Source organism: Anarhichas minor, unplaced genomic scaffold, assembly GCF_050575085.1.
Source record: "Anarhichas minor isolate MPS153535 unplaced genomic scaffold, ASM5057508v1 ptg000080l, whole genome shotgun sequence".
In the NCBI taxonomy this organism is placed as follows: domain Eukaryota; kingdom Metazoa; phylum Chordata; class Actinopteri; order Perciformes; family Anarhichadidae; genus Anarhichas; species Anarhichas minor.
This window is the reverse complement of record NW_027466526.1, coordinates 1,498,175-1,517,916: the sequence shown is the minus strand read 5'-3', so window position 1 is coordinate 1,517,916 and position 19,742 is coordinate 1,498,175. Positions and strand designations below refer to the sequence as shown.

The following is a 19,742-nucleotide window of genomic DNA, read 5'->3' as shown; positions in this document are numbered from 1 at the left end:
ACAAAAATTAATTGAATTGAATTTAATTGAATATCCATCTGTTTTCTCCACTTACAGGCTCTACCAACAACCATCACTGCTGCTGCCTCCACCTGCAGATCCTCGCAGACACCTGCCGCCTGAACCTTCACCTGCAGCCATCAACCTCGGCCTCCACCTGAAGACGCTGCCAGATGACTCTAGCTCCACCTGAAGCCTCCTCCATCAACCTGCACTGCTGCCTCCTCTCCTATTGCCATGTGAAGACCATAGAGGAACAGCAAGGACCAGAGACACACTCGTAAATATCACCTCTCAGATAACAAACAGAAACATAGCTGTGTCATAATAACATGTCTGGGCTGAAGAAGTAAAGCTGCCTTTCTGTTTACATCCTTCTTCTCCTCACAGCTATTTCCACACATTGACTGACTGTGATGCTGAACTTCATGGACCAGAGAGCGCTCTTCTTCCTCCTCAACTCAAGGTAGAGTTGATCAGCCAGATGTTCAGCAGTGTGAGATATTTGGTAGTGTCTCAGTGTGTAGCTGTGCTTCTTCAGCTCATCTGATTTTTTTTAATGGAGGGTTGGTGATGCGTGTTATTTCAATAAAACACATGTTCTTTGTGGTTTCCTCCAGACCCTGTTGGACTTCACATCCAGATCCACAAGGAGCTGATAGAGAGCCGATGAGGACGATCCCTTCTACCAGAGCTGTGTACCAGAGATGCTTTGTCCTCCTCCACATCCTGCACATTCGCCACCGACTCCTGCTGCTCCTCTCCCAAACTGAGAGCGCCCCTCCCTGTCTCAGTTCCACCACCGCCAGATTAGTGGAAGTCTGAAAGATGCAGAGACGGCCAGTTAGCTCGCTCTGTTACTGTGCACGTGTAAACCTTTTCACTGTTGCTCAATAAATGTCCATCATTCTCTGCAGTCATCAGATCAGTCGTTTGTGTCCACAAGAGTTAACATAAACAGACACGTTCATATTAGAGATCATAGTCAGTTTTTTTTATGTTTTTACTTCAGTTTACCAGCAAATATATTTACTTTATTTTTACTTTCTGATAAATGAGTTGATACAAATTATTTATTGGTTAAAAATGTTTTATTTTTCCAGCTCAGGGAAAATGTTCCATTGTTTTGCATAATTTCCTTTTTTGAATAATGATGAAAGTAGCATTGAATTGATTACATGTAATAACAAATTAATACATACAAAGAATTAATTTCTACATTTATGAACACAATGTACAAGAAGAAAAACAACAAAGGATCAAGACATCACCGGCCACTGTTTTTTATTCCAAATAAGTTAAAAACAAACCCCTAGTATAGTAGTGTACTTAGTACCAAAACAACGTAGGTTTTGCTGAGTTCACATAGGCGTGTGTATGTGTCAGTGTGTATATTACATGTGCGTATATTACACATTCATATCTACACACGTACACTCCTACATGTATGAAAGCACATATATACATACAGTACAACTCACAGCCACATCATGCAGTCTCACACATGTAGACTCAGGAGTCAAGACTCAGTGTTACTGGTTATCTTCACTTTCTCCACTCCGTGCACCAACAGTCTTCCACACAACTTGACAGAAACACAGCCAGCTGCTTCTGAAATACGAAACAGAAAACAAAAACAGAGAGAGGAGGTGTCCATATGATTTCCTTCCATCAGGATATGGCATATTTCAAACTAAAAGTAATGTTTCAGTTTTGGGACTTTGACTGTAAATCAAAGCAGTTGTTGACATCAGACACTAGATTAACTACATACAGAAGGAACAGTGTTATTTCCGAGCCATGATTAGTGACAAAAAAAACAAAATCTCATCATAATCCTTCAAAGAGACATCCATAGACGTCACAGGAAAAGGTGCACCAGTAAGACTTTTGGCTGTGACTAAAATAACTCTTGCATGGTACAACAAAATACAAGTTGTGCCCTTTTCACACTGGGCATAAAGAGTGAGGTCTGGTGTACATTTAATGTTTAATGTTGGAGCACAGTTTGGCACACAACAACTAGATATAATGATATATATCATTGATATAATGAAGCATTAGTTGGATCTCACATTCAGGTATTTATTCAACAGAAATGAGACAGATTATCATGTTTATGACATGCGACAAGTGTTTCTGTCATCCCTTTGTATGACTGCAAAGTTGATTGGATAAGGGTTTAAACAATATGCTTTGACAATATAGCATTCTATCCTTTCAATTTGGGTTATTTCCCTTGACTGACGTGAGGCGTCCATGTTTGTTTGTTTTTTAAGGAAAACTTTCAGAACAATTTTTCAGAGTTATTATTACAACTTGGATGTCGTTGGTATTTGTAAGCTAACTGGTAATTATAGTAACCCCAATATGAGATGAATGCAGTATAATTTAATGCAAAGGCTAAATGTCTGTCCCAACCGCTTTTTCTAATATTAGTGAAACTGCATGTTTATAATTCAAAGCAAACAATCCAACGCTAAGGGTACAATCTGTAGAGGTATTAGTTGACACACAATCTGAATTTTTTTAACCGTAACCAATTAATCAGATGAATGATTTTGAACATGATTTTAGAATCTGTATGCTGACTGTGTAGCAGTGTGAAAAGGGCATTTCTCGCTGTTAAAAGACAAAGATGAGGCCTGAGACCAATGTGTGTCGTCGTCGTTGTTGTTGTTGTTGTTGTGTGGCGTTCAGGTCCTGAAAACGCTACATACAGACTAGCCTACAGGTCCCTGTGGTCAAAATCCAGCTACCCTCTGTGCACTTTTCCTTCAGGCACTGTTTTCTCAATCGTTTTCTAACAAATGCCAACTCCTTATCATTTAAAGTTCAAAACTTGTCTTTGGACAGAATAAATTGAAAGTGAACTGAATTTGAAATCCCTGAAGGTCAAGTCTGAAGTGTTTGAAGGCTGGAGTTCCCTCAGTGTGCCGCTTTCACACAAAGATAAGACAAAATAGCTTCTGAAATTGAAAGCAAATGTCAGTGGTTTCCATGTTACCTTCAAGCAGATTATTATACACAACATTACATACATAACATTATAACATCCTGTTTTTGAGTAAGCTTTCATTGGACCATCGGCACACCAGGTAGTGCTACCAGAAGTGAGGAATTAATCTGTCTTTAAGAGCAATTCAGAGTATGTGTGACAGAGTTTAGCAATGATCTATATTCTCATTTGTTTTGACAAGTTCCAGCTAGACATAATGCTGTTTTCTTTTTCTTTACCATAAAGCACCACAGACATGTTTATGATGGGCCTCTGTATTGCTCTTTAATGACAGACACATACTCCTTTCCCCCACAAACAGCAGAAAAAAAGACATCCGCAGTTTAAAGGTATCATGATACAGTACATTTTTTTTTTTTTTTTCACAGTGTCTAAACACACAACAGTGTTAGTTAACAGTGCTGAAGCCGTATGGATTGGTGATCAGTGATGTTATAGTGTACCACAGTCCTCTCAAAGCAACACTTCATATGGTTACTCCAACTCTCCCACACAGAGACAAACAAGAGTTCAGACGGGATGTTTGATGTAGTCTCCTCTAAGGGACTTGTGGTTTTGCTGTTAGATAAGCTACATCAAATGTGTATTTCTGATTTATGGTGGGCTGAGATTCTCAGCTGAACCTGTATTTTCCTGAAAAAAAAAAAGATGAATTGCATAATGGATTCAGTCACCTCTGAAGTCCGGAGAAAAGTAACTTGCACATACTGATAATAGCATATAGAAAAATCTATACAAATATATAGAAGGAAACGAATGCCATTGGGTCCTGGTCTGGTTGTATGTTTGAGATCAAGTACAGTACAGTGATCCTGATATTATTGTTACATGTGTTTGGTCCCTGGGAGAAGAGCTATTAGACAAAGAAAGAGAATTTTTTTTTAATGTCCACTCATATTTTCACAGTCTCTCTCTCTCTCTCTGTCTTTTGCACAAAAAGTCTGCTGGTTCCTGGAAGCATCTTTTTTTTTTGTGGTTTACAAACTTCATTCAAGATTCAGTAGTCATTGGCTGAAGATGCTTGAAAACTTCAGGAACCGTTTCCTCAAACCCTGAAAAGGTTATTTTTTGAGAGACATGAGATTTTCACCTGACGGCAGAGAGTAGGAATGAAAAAAGGAGAAAAGGCCGTCTGTGAGGAGGAAGCTCTTAGGAGACTTAGCACAGTTTGGTTTACTAGGTGACAAGTTGTGACTAAAAAAAGATTACAGAGGATATTACCCCAAGTGTTAATATCATTAGTTTTATCTTGTCATAGACAACCAAACTTGAATTTGAAACGGTGTATTGCATGACACTACAGCAGGTCTTCCTGCAAACCAAAGAGGATTTGTACTTTGCGGTCAGACAAAACCTACAGGTACAACCGCTAATATAAATGAAAACATATCAATTAATGATTATTGATTATAGTCCCCCTTTAGTTGCTTTTCTAAAGGAAAACATGTGAGACTTGTCAACAGGTTTTTGCTGTGAATTTCTCTTACTCATATTAAAATAAAGTCTTTGTCTGCCTCCTCCCCAGAGTCTGAGGACTTTTTGCCCGCTGCCTTGTCCTTGTCTGGGTTTGGAGATTGGTCCTTGGTCTTGAAGGAGCCATGATCCTCAGAGTTGGTACGGAGACGGCTGGGTCGCTGAACAGAGTCCGACACAAACCCCGCCCTCACTAAAAAACAAGAGAGGGAGAAGATGAAAATGACAGCAAGTGTTGACAATGCTTAGAATAAGGGGAAGATAGGGGAAGAGAAAAGAAAGGTGAGGAAGAGAGGGAAATTGTTGAAACTACACATTTTGTTTAAATATATCTGATATTACGTATACTGCTAGTTTCTTCATCAGAGGGTGACGACCGCATCGTACGTTGTTGTACGTTACAAGAGGTAGTGTAGCAGTCTTCTGTGCATGTGTAGAACGCAGGCATCGAGCACAGACAGAACAACTACGCATACGCAGCTCTTAGTGTCCGTTTTGGAGGATAACCGAGGCTTTACAGCAATAAGTGATGTAAAGCGCAACAATTCACCCTTATCTTTGCGAGCAATCTGCTGCCAAAAACGTCTTAGTAAATGTGCAAAGGAGTGCACGATTACAACTGTAGCAGAAACAATGGATTCTTAGATATACAGCACAAGTTGTAAACCTTTATTAAGGATATACAGATTGTTATCCCTTCGATTGACTGATAATCGTTTAAGAATATTTCCCTACTCTCTGCCCAAAGCATGCTGGGATAGAGTACTTAAAAGGGATTCTGCTCCACACTGCCACTTCACTATTCTTGATCGTCTTCTTCAACATGCAAAAGGAACTAAACATTCCCTTGTGTATACCGCCACCTAATGGCTCTCGATTGACTCTGTAATGATCTGCATCTGACGCATATGGTCATATATGTACAGTGCTTTCAGACAAGGGAGGACAATGTGCAAGTCTTTGTTTTTTTAAACGTTTCTTATAAAGCCCTGAATGCTTTCATGTCCTACATTTATTGTTCCAGCATCATTAAATCTCTAATAAGTAGGAGCAAAGGTTTTTTTCTGGTTAAAAAATGTGTTGTTGTCCAAGAATCCATCTGATGGCGCAGATGTTTTGACATTGCACTTTCTGCACTGAGCAAACAGAAACTACATCCTCTAGCTTTTAAGTCTCTGGAATTATTCAATATGCATATGGATAAAACACTGATTTTATTAAAGTTCTATTGATGATACAAAAAAAAACAAAAAAAAAAACTAAGCAGCCAGTGCTTTCAAAAGAAGTTGTCCTTTGCTTAAGAGCAGGAATTAAGCTCATCAACATGAATCAGATGTGTGTGCCTCTGACAGGGCCCAGAGGGCGTCACTGATAACGTTCAGTAAAGAAAATGAAGGGAGGAAGAGCAGAGAGAAGAAAGGGAGACCAAAGGAGAGGACATAATGTATAAAAACATCAGAGGGAAAGGAGCATAGACAGTCATAAATCACCAAGTTGCCGGGCTGCCTGTTACATAATACTGCTGTCACAACCTGACAGTGACATCAAACATCTATCAGTCTGTCTAGGCCCTAGATAATTCCTCTAGATTCAAGGGGAAATCTGCTCTGGCCAAAGGACAGGTTTCAGGTGAAGGAGAAAAAAAAAAGATACTCAGAGATTTTGACAGACAGATTTTGTGACCCACCATCCTGAGTGGTTTTGTTCGTAGAGCCTCCTGACTGCAGACTGTTCTGGCCCTCTTTGTCTTTCTCTGACACCGTCCTCTTCAGCGTTGGAGGAAGAACTGTGGCTTTAGGAGACACGCCACCACTGTTTGGGGAATCTGAGCTCTCATCTGTCAGGAAAAACATATTATCAGCTTATAACAAATATGGTCTCATCCGTCAAACAATCTGACAGGAAGATTAACAACTGAACCACTGCAGCAACAATCCTCTCAGTAATGTGGACATAAACAGTGTGGTAATCAGATCCAATGCTTGTACCTATGCTCCTGCTGGTGCTGCTGGTCCTTGGCTTATGTGGGATGGAGGGTCGGGCAGCCAGGGCAGGCTTCGCTCCCTGTGGCACCGGTGGTTTGGGACTTACTGGCCCCCCAGGAGAACTCGAGGAGGACGTAGCCCTGAGACGAGAGGCCTTGTCAGGCTTCGTCTCGCCTCGAGGAGGGGTCTTCTCTGGAGAACCAGTCGGAGGATCTGATTTATTAATTGAGCCACTGGGAGACCGGCTTTCTGAGACGATGGGCTGGGGCTTGGCTGCTGGCACATGCATAAAAATAAATTAAAATCATGCACACAATGATTTTCATGTACCATATGGGTATGAAACCAGACACTAAAACAGGAACGTGATCCACTAATAATCCACTAAAACCAGCTGCAGGTCTGCTTGAGTCACTAACTGTTGAGTTAAAAGTTTTGTTTTCTTCTTATGTTTATCTCAACAGAAAAAAACTCTCACCTGTTGCATTGCTGTCAGGTCTGTCGGGGCTGGAAGACTAGAGGAGACACAAGGACAAAATATTGTATTACGATATTCACGAGTGTAGAACGTTCTTGTGTTGATTCAGTGCAGTGGTGAAGTGATTATACAAACTGAACAGGCAAGTGTCAGCAAGACATCTTAAAGTCTCTTGAAGGTCTTTAGTATCATCAGATTATCTTTACTCCGCAATAACTGTACTGGTTTTAAATGATCCCCAAAAATCCCTTGCATTAAAAAAAGCCCTCTCCTTCTCAAAGTCCTGGGCTGAATTTCAGTCCCAGTAGTGACCATCTTTTTGAGTCTGGTATATTTTACACTTTGCAGTCAGTTTTATATACAGTATATTTGGAGTTTCAAGCTTTTATTGTTGACTGTACGTGTAAAGCAAAGCAACATTCAAACAGGAGGTGGCGCCTTTGTGTTAGAAAATGCCCACACACCCAAGCTCTGTATTAAGTAGTCTCCTGAATAGCTCTCTCCATTACACCTGTATACACACACACACATACACACACACACACACACACACACACACTTTGCAGTGCAGTAACTAGTTAAGGAGTTATACATCTTGTGAACACACTTACAGGTGCAAACACCAACTCCTATTTCAAAGACAGACACACAAAACATATTTGTCACTCTGCTCCCCTTCGATTTATTTCCAATATTTAGATCATTTGCATGTCAGCCTTCTCGCTTGTCTTCAGCACTGAACACTTAGAGCACTTTGTCCCCAAAACTAAAATATTTAAAGAAGCATCCCTCTATATCTCACTGCCATACCACTTTACTTTTGAAGTTTATCTTTTACTGTCATGTTATTTTGACATTCATTTTACAGAATTGGCTTAAAATAGACTATTTCATTTTTTTATTATTAAATAAATAAATGGAGCATTACTAAAACACCCCTTTTTTTCTACAGGTGGAAGGCTTAACTTGAGTTCAAAGATAATCACTTTTGAATCTCTTGCAAAACTGAGCTTGAATTCTTTCATTAACTTAATTTGATCATATTACAGTAGGGTTTCTCCTTTTTATTGCAGTTTATTAGTGTCACTCTCTTTCTTGTTGACTTTCTTTTGTGCCGTGCTTGTTTTTGCGATGGTTTGCAAAAGTGAAAGGAAGAGCACCACTATCATCTCTTCCATGTTGAAGACAGCTCCAAAAGAAGCAGGTAATTCAACCTTGAGTTGAGTTTTTTTTATCAACTACATTTTGCAACTACAACCTCACTTTGTAACTGCCTTGCAAGTTACGACCCAAAACAGATGTTGCAGGATAAGGATATTCTGTGTTTGATTATGGGGGGCATATTCATCTTGTCCTATGAAATTAAAATCAGGCACAAGACATTTGCCACATGGTGGCGTCTCCCATCAGTACCTTACTTTTCCCTTATTCTTGTATCTTTTGCTTTTTGAAATCACACCGCCTCACCTTGTGTGCTCTCCTCTCCTGCTTGGCCTTCATCTCTGCGAGGAGGCCGCTGCCCATCATTTGCAACCCTTGGTACCGCCGGCCTCCCTGAGGGCTGCCCCTGCCGTCCGAACACTCCCAGGGCTCGTCCATGGAGTCTGGCGTCCTCAGCTCCTCCGAGCGGTCTGAGCTGCTGCTGTAGTCTGTGTGCTGGGAGCGGCTGGAGGCGTCTCTGCAGGAGGGACAGGAATTATTAGGGTATCAGGGGCCGACTGGTACATTCAGAGGTACTGTGAAATCTGTTGTTCTATAACAAGAAAATATTCATCTGTACCTGGACTTTGGCTCAGGTGCTGGGCTCTTTACTGCCACCTTTGGTGAAGAGGGCTCCTCAGGGATGGAAGCCGCCGTCGAGGCTACAGTGGCTGAGGATGTACCTGAAGCTGGATTGGTCGCCTGGTTTTTCTCTGACTTACCCGAAACTGGGGGGGTCGTCTGATTTTTTTCTGATTTGTCCGATTTATCTGCTTTTTCGGATTTGGTGGAACGTTTGATGAGGTTGAGGAATCCTCCTTTACTCTTCTTCTTCTCTCCATCATGAGATTCTGAACTCTTGGAACGTCTGAGAGGAGACAGAACGAGAGACAAAAAAGTATTAAATAATTAATACATAATAGTAAAATATAAATATTAGAAGCAAGTATAGTTGAATACATCTATACTGGAATACATATTCAGACAGTCCTTCATGACAAAACTCTAAATGAAGCATGATCCTCACTTGGAGTCCATCCTGGTGACTTTTGTGGAGAAGAACTCGTCCACACCCTCGTCCACCCTTCCCATTAGGCCGTTCTGCTCCCCATCCTGAGATGGAGCACTGTTGATTTGCTGAAAGAGGAAGTTGAAGGATCTGGTACCATGTCTGGAAATGAACTTTAAAAATCCATACAAAGCAGCTGAGCTTTACTCACAGGTATTTTGCTGGAGTGCTTTTTCTTGTTCCTTCGTGGTCGCAGTTTGGTGAAGTGCTGCAGCTTTTTTTCCTCCTCGGACGGCAGCTCCACCATCCCTCCTGGCGGTCGGTGCTCCAGTTTTGGCAGGACCTGAGATGGAGTAGGTGGAGTTTGAGATGAAGTTGATGCTTCGTCCACATGGATAGGGACGTCTTCCAGGGCCTTGTCCAGGTCAAACGCCATCTCTGTGGATTAGACGGTCATTAGAAGGTTCATTGTAGATACACATTGAATATTCAAGAGTACTTCCTTCCACGTGTCATCAGGTAGCACAAGATTGAGGAATTATTTGAAAGACCAAAGGCAGAATGATTAAAACCAGCCACCCTGATCCATCCGCTTTTTATATTATCAAGCAGAAAGATAATGTACTATTTGATTCTAATACAGCTAAATGTCACGACATATAAATAAAAAAAATATAATATACTGCTTACCAAAGGCACGAGACACTGGCCGAAGCATTCTGCTGTGGATGCTCTTCCTCTTGGATTTTGGAGTCATCTGAAAGAGGCGCACAGAATCAAATAAAATTTCTGGTAATTGTTAACAAATTGTCCAAGTCATTTCTATCACTCAAGACCAGTAGAGCTTTTAGTACTGTCAAAAATCATGAAATTGATCAGCTAACTCTGTGGCTATTTGGGATTCTGTCCACATCTTATTTTAACTACACTAGATTTCATAGTTTGTACTAAGACCAGACATCATCATGTAATTATTAACAAATTATAGAGTTACTTATTATGTTTTTTTAGACGGTACTTATTATGATGTTGCATATTATATTGTGCTGTGATCCACATTTACAAGGTGGTGATGACGCACATAGTGCATTGAGTGGAGAGAAGCAGTGCAATGTGGCTGGATGCATAACAAAAAAGTTAATTTTCAAATATCAGTATTCAACTATGTTAAATAATTTGGAGAGTGAGTGAGGAAGTAATAGATAAATGCGTCCTACGATACTCGTAGTGTAGCTTTTCTACACCATCTTTAAAATACATCACCAGGATTAAATATTCAAATACGTGAGGCTCTTTGTGTTGTAGCACAGAGAAATGTGAAGCAAGCCGGCGCAGCAACGACAGACAGAAAAGGAAAAGAGCAGCGTGAGCAGAAAGTGAATTGAAAAGAGAGTTTAGAGGGACAGTCGAGAATTACTTACACTGGTGCAGCACAAAATCTCCATGGAGCAAAGGTGGAAAGAGAAGGAAGAACAGAGGAAAAGAAGATTGAAGAGGAAGAAAGACAACACATAGTAAAGCCTAGTGAAGACAAAAGAAAGATAGCTGGTGTTCTTGTAAAAGTAGAGGTGAATAGGACAGAGAGGGATATAAGATGAAAAGAGGGGCAAGACACCAGAGAAACAGACAGGACCAGAGACCGAAGAACATGCAGCTTCCTGTTGACTGCAGCCTGCATTTACTGTACATCCCAACTCACACACATTATTACATCAACACAAAAATCAACAAAACAAACGTGGTGAAAAGCAACCGTTCCAAGGGTTGACTACATTTGAAAGAGTGGTAGGTGATGAGGAAACAATAAGACTCAGGTACGTCTCCACACACACACATATCTGCCCTCATAGAGTACAAATGAACCAACCTGAAAAGCCAACTATAAAAGCAAAACAGGTTTTTAGCATTTTGCAAAAAGTTCTGTTCTGATATTTACTGAACATCGAGACAATTCTTTAAATTAATACTAAATTCAATCCTCAATTGTCTTTGGCAAATGTAGAGTAGCCAAGGTCTATTTTTTCCAGCAGGTGGTATTAGGTTGTAGTTTGCGTCATACAACTAAATCGAACATTTAATTAATAAATGTAATTTGAGTCGCATGAAAAACACGAGGTGCCTAGATAATAATACATGAAATAAATCACGGACAGTTAAAACACACGGTTCCACCCACGCCTACCATGCATGTCTCTAGATCCTCCAGCCTCTCAGCCTCCAGTATCTCGGTCGATGCTCTTTTAGGAATCTTTTCCTCCGGGACGTCCAGATCCACAGACTCCTGCTGCACCAAGGGGCGACCTCGCCGCACCAGGTGGTCTGCCTGGTAGGAGGAGAGGAAACCGGGAGCAGAGGTGAAGATATGGGAGCAAAGGGGGGGGGGGGGGGGGGGGAGAAGATGTGGATATAATTGGCAAGAATGGTAACGGAGAGATAAGGAGAGATAAGATGGAATGTGAGGAAGATAAAAAAACAGATATAAATGAGTTTCAGAGAGATTTACATATGTTACAGCAATTTAGAGGGCAAGTTATCAGCCATTGTTAATGAATCAATGAGCCAGTTGAGAGCTTTGTTGACTTTAATCTTACCAGAGTGAGTTGTGAAGTGGAAAGAGCCTCCAGAATCTCATCAACAATGCGATCAGACAGGAAAGACGCTAGACTCAGCTTCACTTCACTGACACAGAGGGAGAAAGACAGCAGAAACAAACAACCACGGAAAGATCTCGGTGATTCGCCCGTGTAATCCATCGCTACGTGTAAATATAAATGATACTATTCAACACACTCTCACCTGATCTTGTTGATGATATCCACCCCAGACTGCTCCAGGAGGGTTTTAGTGACAAAGCTTTTGGGTACGACCATCTTGGCTGAGCTGGCCTTCATTAGCTCTGGACGAAGAGCACTCCTCTTCATCACATGGGGACACAGAGACTCTGCTGCGTCCACCATCGACTCCAACAGAGTCTGGAAGGAGTGAAGATAACGGATGGATGGATATGAACATGTGTGTGTGTGTGTGTGTGTTTATGATGAGGGATTTGATTACAGCAACTACTGGCTGACAAAAACTTGAATTTATAAGTCATTTTTTATTTTTATTTTATCTGAAATTGGCATTACCTGTTTAACTGTAAAATTGATATAAACATTTTATATTTTGGTGCCTTGGTTGAAGCATTTTACAACTTGTGCTCTATAAATAAAAATAATTATAATAAATCAAATGAAATAATATCCTTCGATTTAAAGTTTTCTGTTCTCTACCTGTAGGTGGCGTCTATCTTCTAGTTTTCACTGTATTCAGACCTTAAAAACCACAAATACTGGACACAATATACTTTGAACCCTTGCCAGAATTCGATTTAAGGTCCTTGGCTAAAAATAAAACATTACTCAACAATTATTTGAAAGTGTACTTTGTTTTGGTGGCTATAATTCATAGTTTTTAACCCCACCTGTAGTTGTTGGTCCATGACGTTAGTCACCTCCCCAGCCACAGACTCCAGTTTCTCCTGGATGGGTCCCACTGACGAACTGTTCACCTCCTCTCTGGCGGCTGACCCAAGGTGGTAGAGGTTCGGGAGCAGCTGGGGAGACACAGAGAGGAGGACATAGGATGAACGAAGGAATCAAAGAAAGGATGCAGGTAGCTGATCTCCCAATTAGCTTATAGATAAAACCTCTTAATTCACACACACACACACACACACACACACACACACACACACACACACACACACACACACACACACACACACACACACACACACACACACACACACACACACACACACACACACACACACACACACACACACACACACACACACACACACACACACACACACACACACACACACACACACACACACAGCAGTGAGGCCCGTGTGTATAATGTGCGTCTCCTCACCGTTTTAGAGTTTCTGGCATCTTTGATGCAAAAGCTGAAAACATTAAAGAGTCACGCTCACTGTAGAATCATTTTACCTGTGACAGTCAGATACACTGACTCCATACTCCGCCTTCCATACGCCTCTGTATCGAACCTGAAGTAGTAATGTCCGGTGTCATTAACCTGCAGGTCATGAATTGCCAGGCCACAGTCGTGCTGCTGGTCACCAAGATATTCAAAACGATTTTGATATGAAGGAAGGTCTGAGAGCGCAACACGTCTCCAGGAGCCGTTTTGTAATTCCCCTTTGTACCATGCAGTCTTTTTAACAGTTTCTTCATCCGTGTAGTTGTATGAGCAGCTGAGCTCCACCGACGATCCCTTTAACTCTGCCTAACTAATTAAATACATTACATGATCTCTCTGCAGGAGCTGTAAGTGCTGGTTGGTCAGTGACTTTTGAAAAAACAGATCCCTGTGCTTTAAAAGAAGGAATGGAAACATGCTGCGCTGCACCAATAGTTCCCTAACTTTAAGATGAGACTTGAGAGCATTAAAGGGAATGAATGTATTGTAAAAGTCTAGAGTACCATGGGTTTAATAAAGGGTTGGTCAGGTTCCAAACATTTTAATTTGGGGAAGTGAGGACCGTGTCACCCCCCATCCCCTGTGAAAATGAAACTATGCCCTTGCTAGAAGTGTTTATAACAATTCAATATGAACACAATAGAATAAAAACAGTAGTTATGGAAAGAAATTCAAGCCTAGCACTTTGTCTTAAAACGGAATTTGAAAAAGAGTCACTCCTTACCTGGCTTCAGGATCAGAAGCACCAGCATTGCCAGCATCTTCTCCATCAAAGCAAAACACAAAGTTTGGAGATAGATGTGAGATTTGGGGATTTGATCTCTCATAAGTTGGCGTGACAGCGAGCAGCATGGATCAAGAGGAAAGTTGTAGACTGGTGATATCCAAACGAACATCTGATAGTTGAGCACGACGTCCTGTTAGCGACTGCCACGTCACACATTTATATTTCTGTAGAAGCAAGAGTCAGGGTAGGAGGAGTCATAAAATTCGAGCAAATCTCCAAAAGATGCAACAGGAAGGACAAGAATGTGAGAAAAGTAGACACAAAAAGAGACGAAAATAGTCATAATTTAAATGGGGAACTTGTGGTTGAGACTTCATTTGCATTTGTTCATGCTGATTCGTTTCTTTCCTCCTCAAATGTTTTTCACAAGACAGACTTTCAAAAGTAAGCCTACTGCGTCGGGCAGTAAGGCTTTGCCTTATGTTTTGATGCTTTTAATGTTTTTATGCGAAGCACTTTGAATTGCCTTGTTGTTGAAATGTGCTATACAAACAAACCTTGCCTTGCATCAAGAGGAAGAACGTCCCACCCAAACTTCAACATCAACACTAAGATGTGTATCACTATGTGACATCTCAGTCAGGTAGTTTCCTTCAGTTATTTAGTATTTTAGCAAAGTCAGTCTCAAGTTATGTTAACATGTGCACTTTCCCCACTTGAGAAGGACCGATAAGTCTACCCGAAGGATTTCTCACTAGATTTCACTCAATGACCAAACAACTTTTCTTTTTCCTCCTTTTATTTTGGTAGGTTCAGCATAGTAGTTTGTTCACTAAGCCACTTAGTGTAGCGTCGTGTGTAGTGTAGTTTAGAAAAAAACCTTTAAATAGAAAAGAAACACAGAAAACAAAACCCATATTCAATATACAAATTAATGTAAACAAGCAAAGCATTTGTTATAGTTTGAGTAATAAAGCACCAGTGCCACATTATATAATCTAAACGTGGCCTACTATATTAACAAAAGTATAATTAGGACACCAAATGTTTTACATTTGAAATAGTTTTGTCCCCAAAAAAAGAATGAAATGATTCAGACTTCCATTTAGTGGATGTCCCACAGTGTCACATTACAGACGAATCCTGTTGAATCAGTTTGATTATTGAACTGTAAATATGGATTGAAGAGGTTTAAACTGTGATTAGTTCAGCTGATATTCCAACAGTGCTAACCCTAGACTAACCTTCTATTTCTAGTGTGAAGTCTGACGAAGAGCTTTGCTAAAATTAATTTAAAGTGGCAGGCAGTCAACTTGTGTTTCCAAACAAACAAGAGAATAGAAAGCACAATAAACAGCAGAATAGAAAATGAGACATTTTCAATTCTAATAATCCAAATTGTAATTCGATCAGGGCATAGTTGTTATTTTAAAGAACCATACTGGAGGTTTTTGCATGGTAACACGTTTTTTTAAATTGGTTTCCTTCCTTTCAGGCAGCAATTAGTGTCAGTTCATTTCTATGAAACTCAACTTGCAAGGACTTCAGGACAACCATGTTTGAGCAGTACTTGTTCATGCAGTGATGTGATGTCGGTAGAGATCAAATGCTGACTGTGATCATTTCAATGCAACACGTTTCAGATCTCACCAGGTTAATGTTTATTGTAATGAAGTGAAACCAAGGTAGAAAACGCATGTCATTTCTGAGAAAGTAATTTGTGTGAGTGTTTCTGACTCAGCATCATGGGCTCACTTACCTGTGGTGTGCACTGTACATCAGATGCTCTTGTAAAGAGGAGGGGAATTGTGTCTTTCCTCTCAGTTAGCAAAGGCCAGATCGGTGTCTCTTTCAACCCCCTTCGTAACTGTTTCACTTGTCTTGAGGTTCTTCCAAGGACCTGCAAAACATTTGCATCACAACAGAAAAGCAAAGCAGCCTTACTAATCTTTAAGTAATAGTCTAATTAGCATTACTTAATAAACTCATCAACATCTATCTGTGTATGTCACAAAAAAGACAAAATGTGAAAGACAAAATGTTGTCCTACATCAGGACTTCAACTCTGATTAGTCGGTCTGGTTTGTATGATCTATTAAGTACAGATCAGAATACTCACAGCATGGAGGAGCAGTTTGTCCAGCAGCCATCTTCTGTTGTCAGATGTGACTGCAGGCAAATCCCAGAACAGTGCCAACTCATTAATAAGGTTATTTTCTTCAGGTGACAAATCTGCTGTACCCTCCAGCTAATAATGACAATTAGAATTAGAATAGATTAGAAATCCTGATTTCTCAAGACTTGCATAATATTCAGATTTGATACAACAAATAGGGAGAGGACAACTTGTCAATAACTATCAATCACGTGGTTGACACCCACTGGTCTCAAACCACATCCCAAATAATGTCATTTTGTATCCCTTTTAAACAGCATGTTGGGAACCTGTTAAAACTGTGTTTGCTCTAAAAACACATTTTACATGATGACATCCGTCACTATAATCACATGTTTTAAAGAAATGGACTTACGTTTATGGTTTTAATATTGCTTCAGCACCCCCTGCTGGTTTAAATTAGTAAATTATGTGATTGTGGCATTATAAATATCTGAGAAAAATTGCTGACATCAGGTATTACTTTTATTGTCCTTGCCCCGAATTTTTATCATTAAAATCTTACTGGAAAAATGTATTTTACCACTTTGATTGTTTCACGGATGTCAAGGTCAGCACAGTCCTTAATATCTATTATGGCTTCTTCTGGGGTTCCACCAAAGAGCACATGCAGGATAGCTGGGCTGAGTCCTCCAAGGCATGGCCGATTATGGAGGAATGAATGACCAAGCATTCGGCCAGCAGCAACAAAGAAGTCACTCTCCAAAAGGTAATGCCAAGTGGAGGGAATCCGATGATCTTGTTCCCCCTCAAAAAGAAGAGTTCCTCCTGGTACTTCAATTAAAAGAGAAAAGTGAAAGAACATTGATAGTGCAGAATGAAGGAAATATCAATCAGCCACTGAATACGTTGGGTGATCCTGTAGAAACCTACAGGGCCACAGCAGCTGCGTCACATTTGTTTGTTTTTTAAGGTTTTAGGTATTCTCTACAAACCAAACACAGAGCCTGATAGCTGACAACCAGCCGTCAGCCAAAGTGAATATTCACTTACCAAAAGTCATCTCAAAACCATACTGAAGTTTGGACATGATGCTTGCAAAGAAATGGCGAGTCACGTCATCACCAATTGCTGGATCTCCTGAAAAAGCAAAATACACAGTACAGACATCAGTTAAATGAATAGATGATCATTTTTTACCTTTAGTTTTGCGTGTGTAACCAATTTACCCTCGAGTGTGCATGTCAAGGGGCAAGCCCACTCAACATTAGCCATCTTATAAAAAGAAAGGACTGTCCTCTGCACTGTCTCCAAGATCCATGGTGAGATATAATGATTTTCTAGTTGCATGCTGGCTTAAAATGTCTTCTTTGAATCTCTTTGCTGGGATTTGAAAGAATTTTCCAATCTAAAAATAGTTTTTAAATTATTCCAATTAATACTGGATGAATTGATATGTAGAGAGCAACAATTTATTGGAATAAATGATGTAACACACCATTTGGCGACTTCGTGTTGTTCCAGAGATTTTGAGCAACTCAAATCCTCCCCCTTGTCTGAGTTTTGGATATGCCTCTAAAATAAATTCTCTAAAGTCATCTGGATCAGTACGACTACCTGAAAATAGAAGATAATAATGCAAACAATCGATCTAACTTGAAATATAATAACGTTTAATGTTTTTGAAAGGTAACTTGATTCAAGAAAAATACGTCTGTCCATCATGATGCCTGACTTACCTCGGAATGTAAGACGTTTTCCCCCTAGTCCTGCAGCAGCAAGTCCATCTCTGGCTTATCGGTTTGTCCTCAATACAACAGAAAGAGTGAGTGTACGAATGAAGTCGTGCAGGCGCAGCAACAGTTCGCCTCCTTCTCCCTCTAATGCAGGGGTCACCAACCTTTTTTAAACTGAGAGCTACTTCAAAGGTACCGAGTAGTACGAAGGGCTACTTATTTGATACAAACTTCCTGAATAACAAAATTGCACAGATCACCTTAATAATAATAATAATAATATATGTGAAGAGACTGTTTAATCACATGTCAGTTAATTATTCCTCACAATAATTATTAATAATGATTTCCACAACAATGATGGTATAGTTACACATACATATTTAAACATGCAACTTTTATTTATGTTAATCTGTTTCAACATTTGAAAGTCAGAGGTATCACATCTGTAATATTTTTGTATCATCACATGATTAAAGCCGGTTACTTTTGCACATAGCACCTGCTGGTGAATGATCCAGTGGTAATGTAGAAATTTTGCGAAGTCTGGGTCACCTTTGCATTGCGCAATGAAGCCGCATGCCGGCCCGTCATCGCGGGAGCCCCGTCTGTAGTCACCGACACCAGCTTTTTCAATGGTACCTTTTTCTCAACGAAGAAACTAGTAAAAAGTCTCGTCTATAGCCGAGGGGGGGGATCCAACCCACCGAGACGCGCGAGCGTCTTCGGGCGCCCGCGTTCAAACCTCTAGTCTGGGCCTTTTCGGTCGGATTGTGTTGCCTCGCCTCTACCCCCGCCACCCCTGAGTTGTTGCCCCGCGGCCTGTTCCGAGGATTTACGGACCTGACGACGGGGTGCGCTCGCAGCTCGCGTCTGGCACCAACGGGATGCGCCCGCCATTCAGAACCTGAAAACCTAGTGCGGTCCGGCAACCTCATCCTGGCTGTCCGCCGTGCGCCTCCGGGTACCCAACTCTTAACTCTCTGCAAGCGTTTTTGATTAAAAAAAGAACAACTACAATTTTAGACGGAGCTCCATAATGACTAGTGCTATTTTTAGAACATGTCTTGCGGGCGACTCACTTGGTCCCTGCGGGCGACAGGGTGCCCGCGGGCACCGTGTTGGCTACCTCTGCTCTAATGTATGGACCAAACGGTCTAGAAACCTCGGCTAGAATCAAGTGAAGAGGATAAGCTATAATCAGAGAATAAGGACGTTGCAGAAGACGCATGTTGGCTAACGATATCATCGCACACTTTACAGGAATGCGATCTGACGCACAGCATGAATAAATAAATCACTCATCACCGGCGATAGTAATTTAGTCTACACAAGGGATTTAGCATGGAAAACATCCCGCAGCGGTTCTGCCAGCGGCCGCCCGGTCTCCGAATGGCCACAGCTGGCGCATAGAATGACTCAAGATTCTCAAGATGAAAGGCAAAACAGACTCTAGAACGGCATGACGTCACAAAGAGATGAAAGGCACAATCATTTGTCCAGATCAAAGGCAAAGAAACTATAAAGCCTACCTACCCCAGACTTTGTCCACAGTTATTGAGAACTTTCAAGACACACAGTACAGCTATTTATTCCTTCCTTATTTGACTAAATAAATATGAATCCGGCACAAATTAATCAATTTAGGGAGCGTCAAATGTTGAATCAGCAGGTCCGAATTAATGACCTTGTGCAGCAGCTAAAGGTAGCTAAGCATGACAATAATGTCAAGTCGGCCCAAATGCATGACCTTGAGCAGGAGCTAAAGGGAGCTAAGCAGCGAGCTGAGCATGACAATAATGTCAAGTCGGCCCAAATCAATGGCCTTGAGCAGCAGCTAAAGAGAGCTAAGCAGGGAGCTAAGGATGACAATGATGTCAAGTCGGCCAAAATCAATGACCTTGAGCAGCAGCTAAAGAGAGCTAAGCAGGGAGCTAAGGATGACAATGTCAAGTCGGCCAAAATCAATGACCTTGAGCAGCAGCTAAAGAGAGCTAAGCAGGGAGCTAAGG

The 19,742-nt window shown here is 40.9% G+C and overlaps 1 protein-coding gene across 4 annotated transcripts; it reads right to left on the bottom strand.

Moving 5' to 3' along the window:
* Positions 1 to 1,267: 1,267 nt before the first annotated feature.
* On the bottom strand, positions 1,268 to 17,873 carry LOC142938205 (F-actin-uncapping protein LRRC16A-like). Of its 4 annotated transcripts, XM_076081463.1 has the most exons (17): positions 16,578 to 16,700; positions 15,998 to 16,126; positions 15,638 to 15,778; positions 13,876 to 14,102; positions 12,628 to 12,759; positions 11,961 to 12,136; positions 11,756 to 11,843; positions 11,347 to 11,487; positions 9,855 to 9,921; positions 9,376 to 9,602; positions 9,183 to 9,292; positions 8,736 to 9,023; positions 8,423 to 8,633; positions 6,956 to 6,992; positions 6,481 to 6,753; positions 6,180 to 6,329; positions 1,268 to 4,685 (listed from the first exon to the last, which is right to left on the bottom strand). In XM_076081463.1, the coding sequence occupies exons 5-17, from the start codon at positions 12,643 to 12,645 to the stop codon at positions 4,507 to 4,509; spliced, it is 1,965 nt and encodes a 654-aa protein (XP_075937578.1). In that variant the 5' UTR covers positions 12,646 to 12,759; positions 13,876 to 14,102; positions 15,638 to 15,778; positions 15,998 to 16,126; positions 16,578 to 16,700; the 3' UTR covers positions 1,268 to 4,506. The 4 variants fall into 4 exon arrangements, with proteins under 4 accessions (XP_075937578.1, XP_075937576.1, XP_075937575.1 ...); XM_076081461.1 differs by lacking the exons at positions 11,756 to 11,843; positions 11,961 to 12,136; positions 12,628 to 12,759; ... (1 more) ...; positions 15,638 to 15,778; positions 15,998 to 16,126 and adding exons at positions 17,048 to 17,134; positions 17,734 to 17,873 and having other exon boundaries at positions 16,578 to 16,828; XM_076081460.1 differs by lacking the exons at positions 11,756 to 11,843; positions 11,961 to 12,136; positions 12,628 to 12,759; ... (1 more) ...; positions 15,638 to 15,778; positions 15,998 to 16,126 and adding exons at positions 17,048 to 17,134; positions 17,493 to 17,598 and having other exon boundaries at positions 16,578 to 16,828.
* Positions 17,874 to 19,742: the final 1,869 nt, after the last annotated feature.

Excerpts from the sequence above, each read along its gene's own strand:
- LOC142938205 (XM_076081461.1), bottom strand. The coding sequence starts at position 17,084 with ATGTCCAAACTTCAGTATGGTTTTGAGATGACTTTTG. Across the intron at positions 11,488-16,577 it reads TCCGTGAAACAATCAAAGTG|GCAGACCACCTGGTGCGGCG; the intron begins GTAAAATACATT and ends TCCTCCTACCAG. Across the intron at positions 6,330-6,480 it reads CAGCACCAGCAGGAGCATAG|ATGAGAGCTCAGATTCCCCA; the intron begins GTACAAGCATTG and ends TTTTCCTGACAG.